Source organism: Bubalus kerabau, chromosome 1 (genome assembly GCF_029407905.1).
Source record: "Bubalus kerabau isolate K-KA32 ecotype Philippines breed swamp buffalo chromosome 1, PCC_UOA_SB_1v2, whole genome shotgun sequence".
NCBI lineage: Eukaryota > Metazoa > Chordata > Mammalia > Artiodactyla > Bovidae > Bubalus > Bubalus kerabau.
Genome location: NC_073624.1, coordinates 250,196,210 through 250,216,468, shown reverse-complemented (window position 1 = coordinate 250,216,468; position 20,259 = coordinate 250,196,210). Strand labels below are relative to the sequence as shown.

Here is a 20,259-nt window from a genome sequence, read left to right as displayed (position 1 = left end):
TGCCCAACAGCAAAATACAATGTTTACTACAAAGAATAATATACTATATTCCTAGCCTGGAAAACTCAATGTGTGAATATTTTAAAATAACAATTCTTTCCCAATTAATCTATAAATTCCTTTGTTCTTTTATCTGGAAGATGAGAACAGGAAGAACCTACATCTTAGGATTGTTATAAAGATTAAATGAATTAACATTCAATGCTCTTAGACCATGGAGGAGGAAATGGCAACCACTCCAGTGTTCTCACCTGGAAAAGTCCCTTGGACAGAGGAGCCTGGCGGACTACAGTCCCTAGGGTCACAATGAATCAGACAGAACTGAGCGACTGAGCACGCTCTTACTCTTAGAACTGTGTCTGACACACAGTACGTGTTAACATAATTGTTAGGTAAATTCATTCCCCTTCAAATACGTATGATCAAAAAACAAGCAAAATCTTTTTCTAATGGTACAGCCTTTTACTGGTGACTACTAGCATTTACGGAGAAGGCGATGGCACCCCACTCCAGTACTCTTGCCTGGAAAATCCCATGGACGGAGGAGCCTGGTAGGCTGCAGTCCATGGGGTTGCTAAGAGTCGGACACGACTGAGCGACTTCACTGTCACTTTTCACTTTCATGCATTGGAGAAGGAAATGGCAACCCACTCCAGTATTCTTGCCTGGAGAATCCCAGGGATGGGGGAGCCTGGTGGGCTGCTGTCTATGGGGTCGCACAGAGTCAGACATGACTGAAGCGACTTAGCAGCAGCAGCTAGCATTTAGGAAGGAATGAGCTGATCTGACTGGTGAGGAGTCAAAGTATATATTACACAGAGAACAAGTCTACGGAAAATGGTAAACATTAAAAAAAAAAGAAAACTGAGCATGTGAAAAGGCAAGGAGATCTAAAGTTTTGCTCGCCAAGCATTAAGGATTAAATACTTTATTTCATGGTCCCTGGTGGCTCAGTCGGCAAAGAATCCACTTGTAATGTAGGAGACCACCTGCAATGCAGGAGATGCTGGTTCAATCCCTGGGTTGGGAAGATCCCCTAGAGAAGGAAATGACAACCCACTCCAGTATTCTTGCCTGGGAAATTCCATGGACAGGGGAGCCTGGTGGGCTATAGTTCATGGGGTTGCGAAGAGTCCGACACAACTGAGTGACTAAACCTGCATCACAGGGAACACTGGACTGGCTCCAGGAAACCTGGAATCTGGTCCTAGCTCAGCTCTCAAGTTTAGCTGTTGTCACATAACCTCTTTAGGACTAAGTTCCTTTGCCAATAAAATGGAGTTGGACTATTCACCATTCTAAAAGCTTTAAGATCTTACAGTAGCTTTCATTCACAGTATAAAGAGGTTTACTAGTATATTTAGCCCCACAACAAATGAAAAGGCAAGGAGATCTAAAGTTTTGCTTGCCAAGCATTAATGATTAAATACTTACTAGTTTTTTTTAAACCCTATGAATAAGATTTCCAATCCTTATTCATTTCTTGAGATGGTTCAATTTTAAAATACTGTTCAAAGATAAAGTAAGTTTACCACATATTCTAGATTCTCATAGCAGTTGCCTTCATGGGTCTCATGAAGAGCTTTTATGGTGTCACAATAAATCCCTGGCTCTACCTATAATTTTTACACTGCCAAAATACCACAGAAGAAAAACTTTCCATGATGGTCACAGAGAAGGAAATGATACTTAATCTTGCTCTCTTCATTATCAATGTTTCTAAAACATTATTTTTAAGAAACTCTTCAGTAATTAAAGAATTCTAAATAATTTCCCAAATATAATAACACAAATCAAGTAGGAAATGCATTAACTAACCCAACTACTGCCAACTCTCTCTCAGACTACTTCTTAATGAAAGTAGCATCTTAAGTGTATTGTTCTATGGACTTGTGAACTTATATTGCTCTATGACTTCCCTGGTGGCTCAGACAGTAAAGCATCTGCCTATAATGCAGGAGACCTCTGGATCTCCTGGAGATCCTCTGGAGAAGGAAATGGCAACCCACTTCAGTACTCTTGCCTGGAAAATCCCATGAATGGAGGAACCTGGCGAGCTACAGTCCATGGGGTCGAAAAGAATCAGACACAACTGAGCGACTTCACTTTCTTTCAAATGGACTTGTGGACATAGTAGGGGAAGGAGAGGGTGAGACAAATTGAAAGAGTAACACTGAAATATATACACTGCTATGTGCAAAACAGAGCGCTAATGGGAAGCTGCTATGTAACACAGGGAGCTCAGCTTGGTGCCCTGTGATGACCTAGAAGAGTGGGACGGTGGGGGACAGGGAAGTTCAAGAGAACTTATATATATATACACACACACACATATATACACATACAGCTTATTCACTTCATTGTACAGAGGAAACTAACGCAACATTGTAAAGGAATTATCCTCCAAATAAAATTTTTAAAAAGTATTGGGAGTTATTCACATAGAAAAAAATTTACCATTCTATTATTACAATGGTCAGTTATGATAAATTCCTTTATAAAAATTAACTTAAGTTTGGCCTCAAAACGTTCCCAAGAAACAATATTAGCAGACAACTCTGTGGATCTTTGGTCCATTCCCGAAAAATAAAATTTGCAATTCCATTTTCAGTTTAGATAAAGTATAAAGTTACTTAGGTACAGATATATGAAGTTACTGATTTTTTCCCCTTATTGTTATTCTATAACAACCAGGAGACTGAACATGTTTGTACAAATACCTCTTAAAATCCAGCTTTATGCCTTTATTGCTTTTAATAACTTCAGCCAGCCATTCCTGTAAAGTATTATCACTGTTTATTTCTGGAGGATGGGCCATGATTGGCTGGCCATGTTCTGATCCATCACTTGGAAGAATGACATCGGCCTCTATCATATGAGCAGTACCTGTCCACATAAAAGAATCTATGTCAGTGTTAATAGAGACTACAGCAGATGGCACGTCCAGTATCCTTTGAAGGAAGATAAAAAGGAGGAAAGAAAATAATATTTACTGAGAAATAACTAAGTGCCAGGTACTATGTCAGGCCTTGCATGTTCCCTTGTTAGTTATGAGCAAACAGGTGGTTAGGAGTTAAATATCTTTGCCTAGGTCACACTCAAACTCTTGTCCTAATATTGAATTTCTTCCCAGTACACAGCAAAGTGAGTATACAAAAGGAAGCTTCATAAGTATTTGGTGAAGCTTCTGAGAACACAAATAGTACTTTTATCTTCTCATTCCTGAAATTAGAAACTATAGGTGTTTATTGTTTATGTTTGAAACTCTATGCTATAGATTCAATTCTTTGACCCAAAGCTTAGCTACTATGTAAAAGCACACATCCCTGGAATGGGTAAGAAGCTTCACTAGTTACTTAGTGTGGCTTAGCAGGCTTTGGTGGACTACCTTCAAAGATGTCTGACAACAATCCTGCTATCTTCTCATCTCTTTTTCCTCCCCTTGAGTCTGGGGTGGTTTTGTGACTTGCTTTGACCAACAAAAGAAAGTTGAAGCAAAACTGTCAGTTCTAGGCTTAGCTCTTAAAAGGTCTGGCAGCTTCTGCTTCTGTCCTCTGGAAAGCCAGTTACCACACAGAGAAGTTCAGGTAAGAATTCTGAAGACTCAGAAACCACATAGAGAGAGAGAAGTCACATAGAAAAAAACTAAGGCTTCATGCCTGACAGACAGCATTAGGTCTCTGACACGTGAGTGAGGCCACTGCAAAATTTCCAGGCCTAGCTGAGCAACCAGCCAAGTGCAGCAACATGTCCTCGTCCTATTCCACAAGGAAGAGAAGAACCACTATCTGACCCACAAAATCAGCAAAGATAATAAATCACTGTTATTTGAAGCCACTAAGTTTGGGAGGTAATTTATTACACAGTATTAGAAAACAAGCAGAAATAGTTATCTGGAAGCGGGGCAATGGCATAAGAAAAACCTGAAATGTGTGACACGGGCTTTGGAATCCAGTAGACTCTAGAAAGGCACTGTTAACAGAGGTTGGAAGAGCAGTGAGAAACTTATTTTTACATCATGGTGAAACTTCTGGCAACACTGGCATGTGTAGCAACTGGTGGAAGATAGATAGGATACCTAATGAATTTGTGGATTTAGCTAAGGAGGTTTCCAGGCAGAATATTGAAAGTGTTAATTGGCTTCTTTTAGTTCCTATGATAAAGGATGGGAAGAAAGAGCTGAGTTAAATAATTAGCTGTTTAGATTTTAAGCAGCATAAAGAGGAAATATTTCCAGATCCAAACTCGTGTGAGTTAGAAAATAAAACCACTCTCTCCATCTGGCAAAAGATTCTCAAAGGAAGAGAAAGCCTCAGTCCAAAAGTCAAGTCCAGGATGCTGCTAGGAAACTATAGCCTCAGGATCAAGGCCAAATCAAGGATACAACTACAGGACACTTTATTAAGACCTGAGAAATATGGAGCCTCGGGTACCAATACAGCTAGATAAAAGAATTTATAGAATCTTAAGGGTTTTATCCCATAGCACCCTAACTAGCAAACCAAAGCAGAGAGAGATCTGCCTCAAAGAGATTTGGCAGTAAGGCTTTTGACTAAAGGGATGGTTTATAACTTGATATATAAAAATCCCAGTACATTTTTAATAGAGCTGCTATAGACTTGGACCTGAAAAAAGAGAGAGAGTTAAAATGAAAAGAGGTCTGTTGTTGCTGTTGCTCAGTTGCTAAGCCATGTCCGACTCTTTGCAACCCTATCAACTGCAGCACACCAACCTCCTCTGTCCTCCACTATCTCCTGGAGTTTGCTCAAATTCATGTCCATTGAGTCAGTGATGCTATCTAACCATCTCATCCTCTGCCACTCCCTTCTTTGGCCTTCAACCTTTCCCAGCATCAGAGTCTTTTCTAATGAGTCAGCTCTTCACATTAGGTGGCCAAAGTATTGGAGCTTCAGCTTCAGCATCAGTCCTTCCAATGAATATTCAGGACTGATTTCCTTTAAGATTGACTGGTTTGATCTCCTTGCAGTCCAAGGGACCCTCAAGAGTCTTCTCCAACACCACAATTTGAAAGAATCAATTCTTTAGCACTCAGTCTTCTTTATGGTGCAACTCTCACATCCATACATTGACTACTGGAAAAACCACAGCTTTGACTAGATGGACTTTTGTCAGCAAAGTGATGTCTCTGCTTTTTAATACACTGTCTAGGTTTGGCACAACTTTCCTTTCAAGAAGTAAGCATCTTTTAAATTCATCACTGCGATCACCATCTGCAGTGATTTTGGAGCCCAAGAAAATAAAATCTGTCACTGCTTCCACTTTTTCCTCTTCTATTTACCATGAAGTGATGGGACTGGTTGCCATGATTTTAGTTTTTCAAATGTTGAGTTTTAAACCAGCTTTTTCACTCTCCTCTTTTACCCTCATCAACAGGTTTTCTCATTCCTCTTTGTTTTCTGCAATTAGAGTCGTATGAGCTGCATATCTGAGGTTGTTGTTATTTCTCTGGCAATCTTGATTCCAACTTGTGATTTATCCAGCCTGGCGTTTCACATGATGTACTCTGCATAGAAGTTAAATAAGCAGGGTGACAATATACAGCCTTTACATACTCCTTTCCCAATGTGGAACCAGTCCGTTGTTCCATGACAGGTTCTACCTGTTGCTTCTTGACCCGCATACAGGTTTCTCAGGAGGCAGGTAAGGTGGTCTGGTATTACCATCTCTTTAAGAATTTTCCACAGGTTGTTGTGATCTACACCGTCAAAGGCTTTAACGTACTCAATGAAGCGGAAGTAGATGTTTTTTCTGGAAATCCTTTGCTCTATGATCCAAGGAATGTTGGCAATTTGATCTCTGGTTCCTCTGCCTTTTCTAAATCCAGCTGGTACATCTGGAAGTTCTCAGTTTATGTACTGCTTAAGCCCAGCTTGAAGGATTTTGAAAAGAAGTCTATGAACTCTCCAATTTCTACAGGCAGGAAATAGGCTGAAAAAGCTACTCAGCTGCACATACAGGTGATTTTCCAATAAGTGCATGAACAGATGCTCAACATCATTAATCTTCAGAGAAATGCAAATCTAAACTACAATGAGATACCAACTCACAAATGCTAGGATGACTATAATGAAAAAGACAGACAATAACTAATGCTGACAAGGACATGGGGAAATTGGAAACATCATTCCCTTTGCTGGTGAGAATATAAGAACCCACTCAGCTGCTTCAGAAAAGCTTGGCAGTTTCTCAAAAAAAGTTAAACAGGGCTATATCTAAGATGAAATAGGTCAAGCTTCTGTCTAATTTTATAAGTCACACAAACATGATTTCTCAGTAAAGTGGTATTTAGTATAACATATGTAGCCATTCCATCTTGTCTATCAGAGCAGTTGTAAAGGAACACATAGGCTTTCGAATTCCTTAAAAGTAATAGCCAGTTTCTCCATTTATTAACTCCATTCATTTCCCATGAGTAGAAAAGAAAAATCGCTAAATGGCAGTGGCTAGAGTCTCAGGCTCCATGTAAATTATGTTCCTGATGGTTTCTTTTAAGAATAAGAATGGAAGCCATGTAGTAAGGGCAACAGATCATGGTGGCTTGGACTAGGGTGAAGACAAAAGAGATAGAGAGATGTGGACTAATTCAAAATGTATTTTGGAATAGAATTATAATGTCCAATAGAGTATACACAACAACAACAAGAACAACAATAAAAAACAAAGAATAGATGACTCCCAGATTTCTGGCTTAAGAATATATGCAGATTATGGTGCCACTTACTGAGATTACTGAGAGAGGAAGGATCATAGGAAATACAGGTTAGCAGACACAATTGAGAAGGTGATGCACATTCAGTTCAGTTCAGTCACTCAGTTGGGTCCGACTCTTTGCAACCCCATGGACTGCAGCACGCCAGGTCTCCCTGTCCATCACCAACTCCCTGAGCTTATTCAAACTCATGTTCATCGAGTCAGTGATACCATCCAACCATTGATCCTCTGTCGTTTCCTTCTCCTCCTGCCTTCAATCTTTCCCAGTATCAGCATCTTTTCTAGTGAGTTATCTGCATCAGGTGGCCAAAGTACTGGAGCTTCAGCTTCAGCATCAGTCCTTCCAATGAATATTCAGGACAGATTTCCTTTAGGGTGGACTGGTTGGATCTCCTTGCAGTCCAAGGGACTCTCAAGAGTCTTCTCCAACACCACAGTTCAAAGCATCAATTCTTTGGTGCTCAGTTCTCTTTATAGTCCAACTCTCATATCCATACATGACTACTGGAAAAACCAAAGCTTTGACTAGACAGACCTTTGTTGGCAAAGTAATGTCTCTGCTTTTTAATACGCTGTCTAGGTTGGTCATAACTTTTCTTTCAAGGAGCAACCGTCTTTTAATTTCATGGCTGCAATCACCATCTGCTCTGATTTTGGAGCCCTAAAACATAAAGTCTCTCACTGTTTCCCTTGTTTCCCCATCTATTTGCCATGAAATGATTGGACCGGATGCCATGATCTTAGTTTTCTGAATGTTGAGTTTTAAGCCAACTTCTTCACCCTCCTCTTTCACTTTCATCAAGAGGCTCTTTAGTTTTTCTTCACTTTCTGTCATAAGGGTGGCGTCATCTGTATATCTGAGGTTGTTGATATTTCTCCCGGCAATCTTGATTCCATTTTGTGCTTCCTCCACCCTGGCATTTCTTGTGATGTACTCTGCATATAAGTTAAATAAGCAGGGTGACAACATACAGCCTTGACATACTCCTTTCCTGATTTGGAACCAGTCTGTTGTTCCATGTCCAGTTCTAACTGTTGCTTCTTGACCTGCAAACAGATTTCTCAGGAGGCAGGTCAGGTGGTCTGGTATTCCCATCTCTTTCAGAATTTTCCACAGTTTGTTGTGATCCACACAGTCAAAGGCTTTGGCATAATCAATAAAGCAGATTTTTTTTGGAACTCTCTTGACTTTTTGATGATCCAACAAATGTTGGCTATCTGATCTCTGGTTCCTCTGCCTTCTCTAAATCCAGCTTGAACATCTGGAAGTTCACGGTTCACATCCTGTTGAAGCTTGGCTTTGAGAATTTTGAGCATTACTTTACTAGCATATGAGATGAGTGCGATTGTGCGGTACTTTGAGCATTCTTTAGGCTTGTCTTTCTTTGGGATTGGAATGAAAACTGACCTTTTCCAGTCCTGTAGCCACTGCTGAGTTTTCCAAATTTGCTGGCATATTGAGTATAGCACTTTCACAGCATCATCCTTTAGGATTTGAAATAGCTCAACTGGAATTCCATCACCTCCACTAGCTTTGTTCTTAGTGATGCTTCCTAAGGCCCATTTGACTTCGCATTCCAGGATGTCTGGCTCTAGGTCAGTGATCACACCATCGTGATTATCTAAGCCATGAAGCTCTTTTTTGTATAGTTCTTCTGTGTATTCTTGCCACCTCTTCTTATATATCTTCTGCTTCTGTTAGGTCCATATCATTTCTTTACTGAGCCCATCTTTGTATGAAATGTTCCCTTGGTATCTCTAATTTTCTTGAAGAGATCTCTAGTCTTTCCCATTCTATTGTTTTCCTGTATTTCTTTGCATTGATCACTGAGGAAGGCTTTCTTATCTCATTCCTGTTCTTTGGAACTCTGCATTCAGATGCTTATATCTTTCCTTTTCTCCTTTGCCTTTTGCTTCTCTTCTTTTCTCGGGTATTTATAAGGCCTCCTCAGACAACCATTTGGCCTTTTTGCACTTCTTTTTCTTGGGAATGGTCTTGATCCCTGCCTCCTGTATGATGTCACGAACCTCCGTCCATAGTTCTTCGGGCTATCTATCAGATCTAATCCCTTGAATCTATTTGTCACTTCTACTGTATAATTGTAAGGGATTTGATTTAGGTCATACCTGAATGATCTAATGGCTTTCCCTACTTTCTTCAATTTAAGTCTGAATTTGGCAATAAGGAGTTCATGATCTGAGCCACAGTCAGCTTCTGGTCTTGTTTCTGCCGACTGTAGAGAGCTTCTCCATCTTTGGCTGCAAAGAATATAATCAATCTGATTTCGGTGTTGACCATCTGGTGATGTCCATGTGTAAAGTCTCCTCTTGTGTTGTTGGAAGAGGGTGTTTGCTATGACCAGTGCATTCTCTTGGCAAAACTCTTTTAGTCTTTGCCCTGCTTCATTCTGTACTCCAAGGCCAAATTTGCCTGTTACTCCAGTTATCTCTTGAATTCACACTTTTGCATTCCAGTTCTCTTTAATGAAAAGGACATCTTATTTGGGTTTTAGTTCTAAAAGGTAGTGTAGGTCTTCATAGAACCGTTCAACTTCAGCTTTTTCAGCATTACTGGTTGGGGCACAGACTTGGATTACTGTGATATTGAATGGTTTACCTTGGAAACAAACAGAGATCACCCTGTCATTTTTGAGACTGCATCCAACCACTGCATTTCGGACTCTTTTGTCAACTGTGAGGGCTACTCCATTTCTTCTAAGGAATTCTTGCCCACAGTAGTAGATATAATGGTCATTTGAGTTAAATTCACCCATTCCAGTCCATTTTAGTTCACTGATTCCTAAAATGTTGATGTTCACTCTTGCAATCTCCTGTTTGACCACTTCCGCCTTGATTCATGGACCTAACATTCCACGTTCCTACGCAATATTGTTCCTTACAACATTGGACTTTACTTCCATAACCAGTCACATCCACAACTGGGTGTTGTTTTTAAATGCTTTGACTCCGTCTCTTCATTCATTCTGGAACTATTTCTCCACTGTTCTCCAGTAGCATATTGGGCACCTACCAACCTGGGGAGTTCATCTTTCACTGTCCTATCTTTTTGCCTTTTCATGCTGTTCATGGGGTTCTCAAGGCAAGAATACTGAAGTGGTTTGCCATTCCCTTCACCAGTGGACCACGTTTCGTCAGAACTCTCCACCATGACCCACCTGTCTTGGGTGGCCGACAGGGCATGGCTCACAGTTTCATTGAGTTTAGACAAGGCTGTTGTCCATGTGATCAGTTTGATTAGTTTTCTGTGATTGTGGTTTCCATTCTGTCTGCCCTCTGATGGATGAGAATAAGAGGCTTATGGAAGCTTCCTGATGGAGACTGACTGAGGGGGAAACTAGGTCTTGCTCTGATGGGCGGGGCCACACTCAGTAAATCTTTAATCCAATTTTCTGTTGATGCACAGTTCAGTTCAGTTCAGTTGCATTGCTCAGTCGTGTCCAACTCTTTGCGACCCCATGAATCGCAGCACGCCAGGCCTCCCTGTCCATCACCAACTCCCGGAGTTCACTCAAACTCATGTCCATTGAGTCAGTGATGCCATCCAGCCATCTCATCCTCTGTCGTCCCCTTTTCCTCCTGCCACCAATCCCTCCCAGCATCAGAGTCTTTTCCAAGGAGTCAACTCTTCGCATGAGGTGGCCAAAGTACTGGAGTTTCAGCTTTAGCATCATTCCTTCCAAAGAAATCCCAGGGCTGATCTCCTTCAGAATGGACTGGTTGGATCTCCTTGCAGTCCAAGGGACTCTCGAGAGTCTTCTCCAACACCACAGTTCAAAAGCATCAATTCTTCGGCACTTGGCCTTCTTCACAGTCCAACTCTCACATCCATACATGACCACAGGAAAAACCATAGACTTGACTAGATGGACCTTTGTTGGCAAAGTAATATCTCTGCTTTTGAATATGCTATCTAGGTTGGTCATAACTTTCCCTCCAAGGAGTAAGCGTGAAGAAAAGAGCAAATAAAAAGTTGGCTAGACTAGTGCTCAGAAGAGAGGGAAGCCTGGCCTGGAGACATGTATGTGAGATGCCCAGCCTCTCTCGCTATTTGGCTGTTGGGTAGAAGGCTTTTGAAGGTCACGGTATGCCTCTGCTTTGGGAGACTGCCTGGTCACCATGTTTCCCATCTCAGGGAAAGTCACAGGAAGAAGTCTGCACATCAAGATTAACACTCCAACCACAGGAGCCCCAACTTTTGACAAGAGCCAGACAATAGAAAACAGCTTTGGGTTTTTTGTGATTTTCTACACAAGAAAATCCCAAACTGATGCTACTTACACTAAAACAAAACTCAAAGAAATATGTTTATAGAAATGAAGTTAAAATTATCTATCTTGCTTATACTGTTTACATCCCTAATGCAGCAATTTACTATATTTTAATTAATACATTTAGTTGATGACTATAGTCACACGTTTCCTAAATGTTACAAAGGTTTTTTAAAAAATACTACATTTTTTATTCTCAAAGAGATTTAATAATTTCTATTTTTAACCAGCATTTCTTTTAATATACATTTTAAAAATCTACATGCAGAAATGTTATAACAAAAAATAACATTATATGTAATAACTTTTGCAAACAATTTTCCCTATTCTGAGATCAGCTATGCTGATGATGCAACTCTTATGTCCACAAATGGCACTCCTACATTGTTCCTCCTGTACTTTGCTTTTTTAAATCACAGACATTATTGAAAATCCAATATCACATATTAATGAAAACAGAAACAGCTTCATTAATAACAGTTGTACTAAATTTAAATATTCTGGAAGAAATGAGATAAAGCAGTATAATACATGTCTCCAAGAACCTGTTTTCTTTCCTTTGTGTTTGAAAGAAATTGCAAGATTATCCAGGACTGAAAAAAGGGACTTGATAAAAAGTACACCCCAAACTATAAAACTTGGGGTTCTGGTTGACTAGGAGAAAGTAAAGAAGATATTATCTGAAAACTAAGTAACCTACGAAAAATTCCCAGGTCAACAGCAGACTGCAGCAATTGGAAATGACTTCCCTTGATTATTTTTAAAACAAGGCTAGAATTAGTAATATTTAATTAAATGATTTCTAGGTCTGAGACTTCTACATTTACTATTACAAACCATAAAATTTAAAGATTGCTTCCAAATTTTTAGCTGTTACATAGAAATCCAATTTATTTTCTGCTTTGATTTTTATATTGTCAAAAAGGTTGAGACTGTCTATATCAACCTATGAATTACAATCATTTAGCTGTAGAATCTTTTTGATTTTCCAAATATAAAACTATATTGTCTGCAAATAATAGATACATTTCTTCCTATTTTCTTTTATTTTTAAAAATTGATATATAATTCACAAGCTATAAAACTATTCTTTAAAGCATACCATTTAGTGGTTTTCAGAATATTCAGAAGGTTGTGTAACGATCATGCGTGCGTGTGTGCTCAGTCACTTCAGTCGTGTCTGACTCTTTGCAACGTTACAGACTGTAGTACACCAGGCTCCTCTGTTTGTGGGATTCTCCAGGCAAGAACACTGGAGTGGGTTGCCATGCACTCCTCCAAGGATCTTCCGGATTCAGGGATTGAGTCCATTTCTCTAACATCTCCTGCACTGGCAGTGCCGTTCTTTACCACTAGCTCAGTTCAGTCGCTCAGTCGTGTCCGACTCTTTGCAACCCCATGAATCGCAGCACACCAGGCCTCCCTGTCCATCACCAACTCCCGTACTCACATCCATAGAGTCAGTGATGCCATCCAGTCATCTCATCCTCTGTCGTCCCCGTCTCCTCCTGCCCCAAATCCCTCCCAGCATCAGAGTCTTTTCCAATGAGTCAACTCTTCACATGAAGTGGCCAAAGTACTGGAGTTTCAGCTTTAGCATCAGTCTTTGCAATGAACATCTAGGACTGATCTCCTTCAGAATGGACTGGTTGGACCTCCTTGCAGTCCATGGGACTCTCAAGAGTCTTCTCCAACACCACAGTTCAAAAGCATCAATTCTTCGGCACTCAGCTTTCTTCACAGTCCAACTCTCACATCTATACATGACCACTGGAAAAACCATAGCCTTGACTAGACAGACCTTTGTTGGCAAAGTAATATCTCTGCTTTTCAATATGCTATCTAGGTTGGTCATGACTTTCCTTCCAAGGAGTAAGCGTCTTTTAATTTCATGGCTGCAATCACCATCTGCAGTGATTTTGGAGCCCACAAAAATAAAGTCTGACACTGTTTCCACTGTTTCCCCATCTATTTCCCATGAAGTGGTGGGACCGGATGCCATGATCTTCGTTTTCTGAATGTTGAGCTTTAAGCCAACTTTTTCACTCTCCACTTTCACTTTCATCAAGAGGCTTTTTAGTTCCTCTTCACTGTCTGCCATAAGGGTGCTGTCATCTGCATATTTGAGGTTATTGATATTTCTCGTGGCAATCTTGATTCCAGCTTGTGCTTCTTCCAGTCCAGCGTTTCTCATGACGTACTCTGCATATAAGTTAAATAAGCAGGGTGACGATATACAACCTTGATGTACTCCTTTTCCTATTTGGAACCAGTCTGTTGTTCCATGTCCAGTTCTAACTGTTGCTTCCTGACCTGCATACAGGTTTCTCAAGAGGCAGGTCAGGTGGTCTGGTATTCCCATCTCTTGAAGAATTTTCCACAGTTTATGGCTTTGGCATAGTCAATAAAGCAGAAATAGATGTTTTTCTGGAATTCTCTTGCTTTATCGATGATCCAGCGGATATTGGCAATTTGATCTCTGGTTCCTCTGCCTTTTCTAAGACCACTAGAGACACCTGGAAAGCCCTGTGCAACCATCATCACCATCTAATTCCAGAAAATTTTATCATTCCAAAATGAAACCTGTACCCAATAGCATTTACTCCCCAGTCCCTATTCATTTCAGCTCCAGGAAGCCATTAATCAATGTTTTCCTTAAGCATTGCTTCTGCTAAAATTTGTTTATTAAAAAACCAGTGTTAGGTTATTATGTGCTAGGCACTGTTGTAATTACAAAGCATTAAATATTAGTAGACAAATTTCTTCCCTTTGAAAAGCAAATGAAAATAATAGCTTTTTAATAAAATAAACTATTCAGATACATTATCCAGATACACAATTGAGTTGGATGTGTAAATTGTGTAAATTTGTAAATTTTTACAATAAAATATGAGATTACAAGGAAATCTTTCTGTTGGAACAGGGCACTTCAAGCTCTGCCCCATCCCTCTGATGATACACCTTCATTCTCCTGCACTGCTGTAGCCAAAAGGGGTACTTCACAGGAAAAGGCTAACTAAACTGCTATAGTGTTCATCTATGTAAGATTACACATGGAGTTAGCAAACCCAAAGGCTTGGTTTCCAGCCCAGGCATAAATACTGCCCAAGGCATTATAAATTAGCATTCAATGGCTTCATTCATCCATTCAACAAATATTTTTGAGCCTCTACTGAGTAAGCTGTGAAAGACACAGAAATACGTACAACATACAATCTTGATCTTAAACATTTTACTTAAATCACTACTATATATAAGCAAATGTAATAATACATGAGAACTTCAAATAAGGCATAGTAAAGGTAAATCATTTCTGGAAAATGAGAAAATTCTTCCATTAGGAAAATTTGTTCATTTTGTAAATAAAATGAGATCTTTTATACGAATGTTTATGTTAGCCAAGAATTTATACTTGAATCATCTAAGACTCTGGTACCTGAAAATATGACCAGATTAAAAAAAAAAAACTGAATCCATCTAAGTACAAGGAATACTGACTCACTTCTCAGTGCCTCATTCACTTGCACCTTGTGGTTAGCTGCATGATACCAGATGATTTGGGCGCCATCTTCTGTTGTGATCTGGTTATTTCTCAGAAAATATTCCAGTATATTTTCACTCCAAGATCCTAAAATGACAGCATTCATATAAAAAATAATTTTATAGGGTATTTTTAAATAAAAAGAGCACAGCATATGTTGATGGAGAAAAATAAAACAATAAAACTGAGAAAAGATTTTAAAAAATTAAGAACCAGTATCAAGATGGGCTTCCCAGGTGGCGCGAGTGGTCAAGAATCTGCTTGCCAATGCAGGAGATGCAAGAGATGAGGGTTCGATCCCTGGGTAGGGAAGATCCCCTAGAGGAGGGCATGGCCATCCACTCCAGTATTCTTCCCTGGAGAATCCTATGGACAGTAAAGCCTGGTGGGCTACAGTCTGTAGGGTCACAAAGAGTCGGACATGACTGAAGTGACTCAGCACACATTAAGATGTGACAAGTATAAAGATATATATATATATATATATTTATATATAAATATGCTATAAATGTGGAATAGGAAATGGCAACCCACTCCAGTATTCTTGCTTGTAGGATCCCATGGACAGAGGAGCCTGGCGGGCTAGAGTCCATGGGCTCACAAAGAGTCGGACACGACTGAGTACACATGCATGCATGCTATATATGATGTAAGTAATAATTAGTAAACATTTAGGATAGTCTGAGCCTGAGACATCCTGGAATGTGAAGTCAACTGGGCCTTAGAAAGCATCACTACGAACAAAGCTAGTGGAGGTGATGGAATTCCAGTTGAGCTATTCCAAATCCTGAAAGATGATGCTGTGAAAGTGCTGCACTCAATATGCCAGCAAATTTGGAAAACTCAGCAGTGGCCACAGGACTGGAAAAGGTCAGTTTTCATTCCAATCCCAAAGAAAGGCAATGCCAAAGAATGCTCAAACTACCGCAGAATTGCACTTATCTCACACGCTAGTAAAGTAATGCTCAAAATTCTCCAAGCCAGGCTTCAACAGGACGTGAACCATGAACTTCCTGATGTTCAAGCTGGTTTTAGAAAAGGCAGAGGAACCAGAGATCAGATTGCCAACATCCGCTGGATCATGGAAAAAGCAAGAGAGTTCCAGAAAAACATCTATTTCTGCTTTATTGACTATGCCAAAGCCTTTGACTGTGTGGATCACAATAAACTGTGGAAAATTCTTCAAGAGATGGGAATACCAGACCACCTGATCTGCCTCTTGAGAAATTTGTATGCAGGTCAGGAAGCAACAGTTAGAACTGGACATGGAACAACAGACTGGTTCCAGATAGGAAAAGGAGTACGTCAAGGCTGTATATTGTCACCCTGTTTATTTAACTTATATGCAGCGTACATCATGAGAAACGCTGGACTGGAAGAAGCACAAGCTGGAATCAAGATTGCCGGGAGAAATATCAATAACCTCAGATATGCAGATGACACCACCCTTATGGCAGAAAATGAAGAGGAACTCAAAAGCCTCTTGATGAAAGTGAAAGTGGAGAGTGAAAAAGTTGGCTTAAAGCTCAACATTCAGAAAATTAAGATCATGGCATCCGGTCCCACCACTTCATGGGAAATAGATGGGGAAACAGGGGAAACAGTGTCAGACTTTATTTTTCTGGGCTCCAAAATCACTATAGATGGTGACTGCAGCTATGAAATTAAAAGACGCTTACTCCTTGGAAGGAAAGTCATGACCAACCTAGACAGCATATTCAAAAGCAGAGACATTACTTTGCCAACAAAGGTCCGTCTAGTCAAGGCTATGGTTTTTCCTGTGGTCATGTATGGATGTGAGAGTTGGACTGTGAAGAACGCCGAGCGCCGAAGAATTGATGCTTTTGAACTGTGGTGTTGGAGAAGACTCTCGAGAGTCCCTTGGACTGCAAAGAGATCCAACCAGTCCATTCTGAAAGAGATCAGCCCTGGGATTTCTTTGGAAGGAATGATGCTAAAGCTGAAACTCCAGTACTTTGGCCACCTCATGTGAAGAGCTGACTCATTGGAAAAGACTCTGATGCTGGGAGGGATTGGGGGCAGGAGGAGAAGGGGACGACAGAGGATGAGATGGCTGGATGGCATCACTGACTCGATGGACGTGAGTCTGGGTGAACTCCGGGAGTTGGTGATGGACAGGGAGGCCTGGCGTGCTGTGATTCATGGGGTTGGAAAGAGTCAGACACGACTGAGCGACTGATCTGATCTGATCTGAGCCTGAGACATGTAAAGAAAATGCAGGAAGAAAAAAAAACTGTTAAGAAGCAGATATTTTAAAGCAGGAATTTTCACATGGTATCTTCTCCAATTCTAGCCCCATAATTAAGTAAAATGTATGTAAAGCCAAAGCTATATTAAAAACATCAAAATTTTGTAGAACTTAAACTCTCCACCTGAGGCTCCATTCTATATTTATAATAACCATTAGAATTTTAAACTATACATTAAGTATGTGTGCATGCTAAATCGCATCAGTTGCATCTGACTCTTTTCAACCCCATGGACTGTAGTCCATTAGGCTCCTCTGTCCATGAGATTCTCCAGGCAAGAATACTGGAGTGGGTGGCCATGCTCTCCTCCAGGGGATCTTTCCCACCCAGGGATCAAACCCAGTGTCTCTTTTGTCTCCTGCATTGACAGGTAGGTTCTTTACCACTAGCGCTACCTGGGAAGCCCAACATTTAAGCATGCTGCTGCTGCTGCTGCTGCTAAGTCGCTTCAGTCGTGTCCGACTCTGTGCCATCCCATAGACGGCAGCCCATCAGGCTCCCCGTCCCAAATTATGAGTGTCAGCAACACTTATGAGTGACTAAGTAAATTCTGAATTAGTATTTTTAGATTTCTCTAGCATGTACAAATATACATAATTCCTGTATCTTTCGACTACTTTTTGGCAGACCAGATTTTTTTTTAATTAGGCATTAAAATGTGTGGGTTAATTTAGTTAAGACTAAAATACTTGAATCAGTTCTACTCCATATAATGCCATATCCCAATGAAAGTGAAAAGTGTTAGTCACTCAGTCGTGTCCGACTCTTTGCAACCCCTTGGACTGCAGGCCACTAGACTCTTCTGTCCGTGGGATTCTCCAGGCAAGAATACTGGAGTGGGTTGCCATTTCCTTCTCCAGGGGACGTTCCCAACCCAGGGATCGAACCCTGGTCTCCTGCATTGCAGGCAGATTCTTTACTGTCTGAGCCACCGGGGAAGATCCCATAACAAGGAGAAAAGGCTGAAAAACAGTAAGAGTTATCTATCACCTTACCTCCCCAATTTTTGTTCATTGTTTTGAACATTTAAGTACCTACCAAATAACTACAGATTCCCAATGCATGAGAGTGTGTCTTCCATTAATTGTTTATTAATTCTATATAACAACAGTTTAAAAACTTAATGATGGCCATTATAAACTGCTGACAAGACACTGAAAGAAAATAAAATTTGATAAGAGAATGGAGGGGCATATACTAATAACTTCTAAGTAATATTCATGGAACTTAATGACCACTCTGTGTATTGGGTTACAGAATAAAGAAAGGGGAGAGTTAATTGTGGTATCCACTATCCCCCAAGCAGTCTCTTATAGAAACACACATGTCCCTTTTTAGCATATGCAATAGTCACAGACCTTTCAGACTCAGATGAAAGAAAATATATGGTCATCATTTTAAAAATGTTTAACTTATGGATCTTAAAAAGGCACAGTAATTATTGGCTAAAACAGAAATGTCCAACAATGGGAAGTAATTAAATCACAGTTTATCCTCATGATAAAATATATAATTGATGTGGCTGTTAAAAATGAAGTTTTTGAGATATGTGACTTCTCTGGCAGTCCAGTGGTTAAGACTCTGCACTTCCAACGCAGGGGACATGGGTTTGATCTTTGGTTGGGGAACTAAAGATCCCACTAAAGATGTTGTGTGGTGTAGAAAACAAACAAACAAAGAAACAAAAATAAAAAAATTCACTCCTATGTTCATAGCAGCACTAGTCACAATAGCCAGGTTATGGAAATAACCTAAATGTCCATGGACAGATGAATGGACAAAGAAAATGTGGCACATATATACAATGGAATACTACTCAGCCATAAAAAGAACAAAATAATGCCATTTGCAGCAACATGGATGCAACCAGAATGTTACTTAAGAGTTATTTTTATATGCCTGCATGTCATAATGAGGACCTAGTGCAGACCCCCCCCCCAAAAAAAAAGTCAACTGTTTTCCTATTTACAAAGCAATGAGTAAGTGGAAGTTGAAAACACAATAGCATTTACATTAAACCACAAAACCAAAACACTTTGGTATAAAGCTAACAAAATATGTAAAGATCTACATGAGGATAACTGATGAATGAAATCAAAGAAGAATTAAATAAATGGATTGATATTCCATGTTTATGGATAGGAAGACTCAATACTGTCAAGATGTCAGTTCTTCCCAACTTAATCTATAGATTCAAGCAATTCCAATCAAAATCCCACCAAGTTATTTTGTGGCTATCAACTAACTGGTCCGAAAGTGTATGTGGAGGGCAAAAACTCAGAATTGTCAATATAATATTGAAGGAGAACAAAGTGATAACTCTATCCAACATCAAGACTTACTATAAAGCTATAGCAATTAAGACAGTGTTGTTTTGGTGAAAGAATAAACAAATAGATCAAAGGACCAAAACAGAGAGGCCCCCAAATAGACCCTCATAAACAGAGGTAACTGATCTTCGATGAAGACACATAGGCAATACAATGGGGAAAAGACAGCCTTTTCAACAAACATTTTTCTTTTCACACACACACACAAAAAATACTAGACACAGAACTCATACCTTCACAAAAATTAACTCAATACAGATCATAGATCTAAGTGTAAAATTCAAAACTATAAAACTCCTACAAGATAACACAGAATAAAATATAGATGACCTTCAGTACAGCAAAGACTTTTTAGATATAGCACTAAAGGCACCATCCATGAAAGAAATAATGGATAAGCTGGACTTCATTAAAATGAGAAACTTGTGCTCTGCAAAAGATAACATCAACAGAATGAAAAGACAAGCCACAGACTGGGAGAAATCATTTGCAAAAAACATATATGATAAAAGACTATTAACCTAAATATATAAAGAACTCTTAAAACGCAACAATAAGAAAATCCCATTAAAAAAAAAAAAAAAATGGGCCAAAGACCTTAACAGACATCTTAACAAAGAAGATAGATGGCAACCATATAAAAAGGTGCTCCACATCACTTTTCATCAAACACAAATTAAAACACAGGGTATAACTACACACTTATTAAAATGGCCAAAATCCAGAACACTAGTATATCAAATGCTGGTGAGGATATGGAGTAACAGGAATCTTCACTCATTGTGTGGGAATGCAAAACGGTATAGCCACTTTAAAATAAAGCTTGCTGGTTTCTTACAAAGCTAAGTATATTCCAATCATACAATCCAGAAATCACCCCCTTGATATCTACCCAAAGGAGTTGAAAACTTATGTCCATACAATAACCTGCACACAATGTTTTTAGTAGTTTTATTTACAGCATACTTAGGTTTATAGCAGTTTTATTTACAACTGCCGAAACTTGGAAGCAACCAAGATCTCTCTCAGAATATGAATGGATAAACGGCGGTTCACTCACACAACAGAATTATTACTGTTGGCTCTCAAGCTATAAA

General features: G+C 39.6%; 1 protein-coding gene across 3 annotated transcripts in view; it reads right to left on the bottom strand.

The window, feature by feature from the left end:
- Positions 1–20,259, bottom strand: part of FAM151B (family with sequence similarity 151 member B) — a 34,715-nt gene that overhangs the window by 13,422 nt on the left and 1,034 nt on the right. For 2 of the 3 annotated variants that reach the window (XM_055562832.1, XM_055562835.1), the window contains exons 2-3: positions 14,524–14,649; positions 2,721–2,886 (exon numbers count right to left, since the gene is read on the bottom strand). In XM_055562832.1, coding sequence (XP_055418807.1) covers positions 2,721–2,886; positions 14,524–14,649 — 292 coding nt within the window. The remainder of the gene's footprint in view (positions 1–2,720; positions 2,887–14,523; positions 14,650–20,259) is intronic. The other variant, XM_055562834.1, reaches the window with a different exon arrangement.